Consider the following 5,993-nt stretch of genomic DNA (forward strand, 5'->3'; position numbering starts at 1 on the left):
CTTGGATGCTAAGGACCTAATGTTCAAAAGTCCGCAGTGAATCCTCCGATCTTGTAGCAAAATCGTATTCGTAGTTTTGATTCTAATCAGATTCTGATGATTCACGCCGTTTGGATGACTTATAAAAACGGGTCTGGGCCAGGGGACAGACACAGTACCTATAGTATAACTACAGTTCGATTCAGAATTACAGCTATAGTGACTGGGAGACTGATCTAAGGGAGGCGCAGAGAAGTGTGTAAGACTGCAGCTCTGCCTCCTGGTCTGAACTCTGTGTTGTTGTCAGGGTTTTGGACTAATAACCTCTGCTATGTTTCTAGATAATAGAGCTGCACCGTCCAAAGTGGGATGGATGCCGTCTCTAGCTAGCAGACCAGGTTTTCCCCAAAAAGACTGCCAGTTATCTATGAAGCCCACATCGTGTGCTGGACACCACCTCGACAGCCAGCGGTTGAGTGATGACATGTGGCTATACATGTCATCACTGGTCTGATTTGGGAGGGGTCCAGAGAACACTACGGAGTCCGACATCATCTTAGCAAAAGTACACACCGACTCCACATTAACCTTAGTGACTTCCGACTGGCGTAGTCGGGAGTCATTTGTGCCGACATGAATTACGATTGTATCAAATCTACCTTTAGTCTTTGTCAGCAACTTTAAATGAGATGCGATGTCGCCCGCTCTGGCCCCGGGTATACACCTAACTATGCCCGCTGACTTCGCTAGCTTCACGGACTATGGAGTCTCCAATAATCAGAGTTTTATTTTCAGCGGGTGTGTCGCTGAGTGGGGAAAATTTGTTTGAAACATGAAGTGGTTGGTGGGGAACCGTGTGCTTCGATTTTCGACTATGCTTCCCTCGGACAGTAACCCAGCCACTGCCTCCCGGCTGCTCGGGAGTTACCGGGGGGGGGGAAGCCAAGCTATGTCGGCCCGCACCGGCTACAGGTGGCTGGCTAACTACTGCTGCATACGATGACTCCGACTCAATGGTGCGGAGCCGTCTCTCTAACTCAGACACCCTCGCCTCCAAAGCTAAAAATAAACTACATTTCTTACAAGTATCATTATCACTAAAGGAGGACGAGGAATAACTTAACATCTGACACGTAGAGCAGGAGAGAGCAGGAGAGGGAGAGACAGAAAAAGAAGCCATTGTAAAGCTAACTGCTAAGCTAAGCTAAGAGTAGGTACACAGTAACACAGTGCAGAGGAGAACAGAACAAGCAATTATGCAATACGCTCACCGTAGTACGCTGCTCTGCTCAGGTGCTGCTCGCTGCTCTGCTCAGGTGCTGCTCGCTGCTCTGCTCAGGTGCTGCTCGCTGCTCTGCTCAGGTGCTGCTCGCTGCTCTGCTCAGGTGCTGCTCGCTGCTCTGCTCAGGTGCTGCTCGCTGCTCTGCTCAGGTGCTGCTCTGCTCAGGTGCTGCTCGCTGCTCTGCTCAGGTGCTGCTCGCTGCTCTGCTCAGGTGTCCTTCTTTTACATCACTGAGACTACAGGACGACTATCTACAGTGAGCCTGAAGGGACAAAATAACATGAGATTTGAAGAAATGTATTTCAGTCCTAATTAATCATGATTAACTCGTTAACGTTGACAGCCCTATTAGTCTGTTTCTGCAGTGCATCAATGGTCAGACTCAGACGTTAGAATTAACTTTATAGATTTTTTGATATCCTTTATTAATCCCTGAGGGAAATTCAGGATTTACACTCTGTTATTTTTATAGGGACATGCTTCTCACACACATAGGCCCGAATCACACGCATGCACAAACAGGACCTGTGGACATGCAATGGTGGAGGGATGTCAGAGTGGGTCTGCTACAAGCTGCTAAGCTGGCAAAACTCCCAGAAAAACTTTCCCCAGGAGTTTTAAGTAGCTGTAGAGAACAATGTATGCAGCAGTCTTTTGATGATTCTGTTTATGCCGTCAGAACAGCTGACGTATAAAGTCATTCTTTTTTTAAGAATTTAGATTACGCTTTATGGGAGGTGCTTCTTCTCCCTTCCCATTTTATGAATGGACAGATGATGATGTAACCGCAGAGTGAAGATATATTTGTGGGCGTTAGGCACTGGCCACACTCTTCCACAGCCAATATAAGCTTACACATGTCAGTGGTAAAGAACACTTGTTCAGTAGCACCCCCTGACAGAGATGCAGTCTACAGACATGGGACAGAAGCAGACGAGATCCACTGTGCCAACTGAAGAGGCCTGCAGAAGAGTAGATATCTACCAGGACAAGTCTGTGCTCATCCTCCTCCAACACTGCCGGGACATAAAACAACGGGACACTCGGTTCAGACTTGTCTCTCTGCTGCTGCTGCTCAGCTGTGTGTCACTCTTCATTTTCCTCCAGCTTCGGGAATACTATGGATCCACTCGACAAGAGGTACGCTCCAAAAGTTCTTTTAATGGAATTTCTTTTCAGACCTGTGTGTAATATTGAAATATACAACTGACATCAAGTAGAAAGATGTGCTGGTTGTAGAGAAGGTAAAAAGCAGTGATGTTGCTGTGCCAGTTCCTTTTTTGTAGAAACCAACAATCATTCCTTGAATTAATCAAGCTGTGCACTTAAACTCTCTCTTCCTCAACAGCACCTGTTGTACCAGCCACAGCCCTGCTGTTGTCTTTAAAAATGTATTGCTTACCTTTATATTTTATTCAAATTCAAATTCAAATAACTTTATTTATCCGTTAGGAACTTCATTTGTGTAAAAGAGCATCAGTACGCATACAGCTAGACACAAAAACAACAGCAGAAACACACACATACAAGTGGCTCTATTAAAAGCATGATAAATAGGTCATAAATAATTGTTATTTGTTCATGAGCCTGATGGATGTGGGAGCAAAGCTTGACATGGCTCGATTAGTCCAGAAAGTGAGAGATCTGTGGCCTGAGGGGAGACGGTTGTAGAGATGGCAGAGTGAGTGTGTGCTGTCTGAGGCTATGTGTTGTCCTTTTAGTTTTGTTCTCCTGTTGTAGATACTGATCAGTGGTTCCTGCTGCGGTCCGATTATTTTGCTTTATATTTTAGAGCTTTTAATGCCTTATAAATAATGTAATACAATTCATCAGAGGGACATTTTCTGATTTGATCTGAGCTGCCAGGTTTGACTTCTGTATATTGGGGTCATTTTGCCTTTATTGGATAGGACAGCTGATGAGAGGCAGGAAGTGTTGGGAGGAAAGAATGGGGGGGTGACATGCAGCAAAGGGCCAAGGTCGGATTCTAACCCATGGCCGCTGCGACTATAGGACTATAGGGGTTATGCAACATAACCACTTGGCTATGTAGGTTGTTTTTTTAAAGTGCTCTTTGACTTAAGCTCATCATCTCAACTTAAATAAATAGCCATGGGCGGTTCTAGGCAGGGGCCAACAGGGGCCAGTGCCCCTGTAACACTGAGCTTGGTCCCCCCTGTGGCCCCCCCTCTAAAAGGAAGAGCCCCCCTCATAACACACACAGTATTTGACTCAACAACCGGACTCACAGTATTAAATACTGTTACTGAAACAAATATAAATCATGGTATTTTATGTTTTGGTATTGAATGTGCACTATTATTTGGCATAATATATATTTTTTTAAGCGATCATCTTTGTCTTTTTTTCACCTGGGTTTAATGTTCCCCTCTGACAAAACAACTGGCCCCAGTTTGGCCCCCTCAGTAAAAGTGGTCTAGAACTGCCACTGTAAATCGCATAAAAAAACAAAACACGCTGCAACAGGTAGAGCTGCATGCATGTTAATATTTCATTAGAAGAGCGCATTAACTGAGCCTCCCACCTCCGGCATGACGTCAGAAAACACCACTACCTCGTGAGTATGACAGGGCTACATTTAAAAGCAGTTAATTAAATTGTTTTTCCAACCCTTTCCCCAGAACGTTGTGCAGTCAGGTCCCGCCTACTCAAAGCAAGAGTGCCCTTCAGGTATGTTGTGTCATCAACTTGAGTAACAAATGAGATGTATTAATTCAAAAGTGAGAGTTACTGCTCTCTGCTCTCCCTGCCAAACACAAGTTACAGAACCTGTTTGTACGTCCATGTTTTATATATAAGACTGAAGTATTTGTTGCTTCTTCTGAGGATTGATTTTAAAACCTCTTTTTCCACTTGACAGCTGATCCTCAATCAATCTCCTCCAACAGACTGCCCATTGCTCTCAGTAAGTCAATTTCCAACACTTTGCACGACTGTTGTTTATCTTTTATCTTAAATTTACTAAATTAAAGTCATCAATTTATGATGTTAAATTTAGAAATCGATGACAATTTAAATTAGGTTATGGTTATCCGCCTGCGCAAAAATTATGAAAGGGATTCCACAAAGCCTTTTTTTCTGCCCCAAATTTACAATTTTATTCTTGTAAATGTACAACTTTAATCTTGACTTCAATCTTGTGAGATGTATGACTTTAATCTTGTAAATTGACAACTTTATTCTTGTAAATTTAAGATTTTAATCCTGTGAAATTTACGACTTTATACTTTTAAATGTATGACTTTATTCTTGTAAAACTATTGTAAATCCACCTGACTTCTTGAAGGAGACTCAAGACTGAACAAATCCCAGAACTCCTAAAAACTCATCACATCTTAAATTATGCAAGACCAAAACCTGACAAGAGACCCTGAGTCAGCCTTAAAAAGAGGGAAAAAGCACATGTAATAAACAACTGAAAGCCTGAGATGAAGGTCATATGGCTTTGTTGGTTCACAGCCAGTTTGGAAAACAGACCAACACACTGGTTATGGGTATGTAGTCAGAGCTCCTTTGATTCGATCAGCAGTTCTATGATTCAACAAGTCATCTGTCTCTGCGGGGAATTCCTAGGAATGACGTTTAAAAAGCTTGTGGAATATTTGACTAACCCTCTGTGTCTCCTCCTACAGCCTCCGTGAAGGATCCAAAAAACAATCAATCAGGGTACTTGAACTGGAGGGGTGAAAATCATCGCACACCCACAGATGCCATCGAGATCCCTAAGACGGGCCACTACTTTGTATATTTGAGGATAACTTTTCAGTGCCAAGAACAACACAAGGACCAGGACTATAAGGAGTTCAATTTGATCCTGCAGAGTTTCAACGAAGGATACGGACCCAAACCCGAACCCCGCAACCTCACAACTGCAATGGACAGTGTAGGGTGCAGAAAATCTGGCCCTTTGACTCAAGTCAGGACTCTCACGGTGGTGCAGCTTTTTCATTTGATAGAACGAGATCATGTAAAAGTTTGGGTCAACAAGGGTTTAGGAATGATCATCAGTGCGTTCTTTGGCGCTTTTCAGACATAAAGATGAAGCAATCCTGAGGATGTTCATTTTTTTTGTGCACACAAGAAGAAGAAGACATACTTTGTTAATCCCGTGAGGGGAAATTCAATTGTACACTCTATTATTGAACATGCTACACACACTTAAGCTGAAATACACACACATGCACAAACAGGATCCTATGGAGAGATGTCAGAGTGAGGGGGCTGCACACAGCAAGCGCTCCTGAGCTGGTGGGGGGATCGGTGGGCCCACTGAGCTACTGCCTTTCCTTTGCTGTCTCAGTTTAAATTATCTGTACATGCACTATTCATCTTATTTCTTACAATCACCTTATACATAAGCTTTGTATGTTTCTAAGTTCTTCCTGTAAATGTGGACGTAGCCACCGTGACATTATAGTGGCTAAGCACATGGACTGGGTCCAACTACGCCGTTTTTTTTTTTTTTTTTTTTTTTTTTTTTTTTGCACTGGCAGCATCCATATAGGGCCCAACAGTCTGGCTCCAGAAGTAAAAATCCTGTTCATTTTCTCCATCTAGCGAATTTGATTATTAGCCATAATGTCATAACCATCCAAGGTAGACTGACCACGAGCTAACCGAGTATAAAACGATGGTTTATGCTCCTGTGGGAGACACAAGATGTATGATATCAACCTCCTTTTAAGAAAAACAAGATTTATTCGTGATATCG

The 5,993-nt window shown here is 43.2% G+C and overlaps 1 protein-coding gene across 1 annotated transcript; it reads left to right on the plus strand.

Annotated features, from left to right (window-relative positions):
* Nucleotides 1–1,507: 1,507 nt before the first annotated feature.
* Nucleotides 1,508–5,677, plus strand: LOC132992432 (uncharacterized). Its single transcript, XM_061061697.1, has 4 exons — nt 1,508–2,401; nt 3,904–3,952; nt 4,143–4,187; nt 4,915–5,677. The coding sequence occupies exons 1-4, from the start codon at nt 2,165–2,167 to the stop codon at nt 5,316–5,318; spliced, it is 735 nt and encodes a 244-aa protein (XP_060917680.1). The 5' UTR covers nt 1,508–2,164; the 3' UTR covers nt 5,319–5,677.
* The last annotated feature ends 316 nt before the right edge of the window (nt 5,678–5,993 follow it).

The sequence above is a fragment of the Labrus mixtus genome, chromosome 17 (assembly GCF_963584025.1).
Source record: "Labrus mixtus chromosome 17, fLabMix1.1, whole genome shotgun sequence".
NCBI classification, from domain to species: domain Eukaryota; kingdom Metazoa; phylum Chordata; class Actinopteri; order Labriformes; family Labridae; genus Labrus; species Labrus mixtus.

Excerpts from the sequence above, each read along its gene's own strand:
- LOC132992432 (XM_061061697.1), top strand. The coding sequence starts at position 2,165 with ATGCAGTCTACAGACATGGGACAGAAGCAGACGAGATCCACTGTGCCA. Across the intron at positions 2,402-3,903 it reads ATGGATCCACTCGACAAGAG|AACGTTGTGCAGTCAGGTCC; the intron begins GTACGCTCCAAA and ends CCCTTTCCCCAG. Across the intron at positions 3,953-4,142 it reads AAAGCAAGAGTGCCCTTCAG|CTGATCCTCAATCAATCTCC; the intron begins GTATGTTGTGTC and ends TCCACTTGACAG.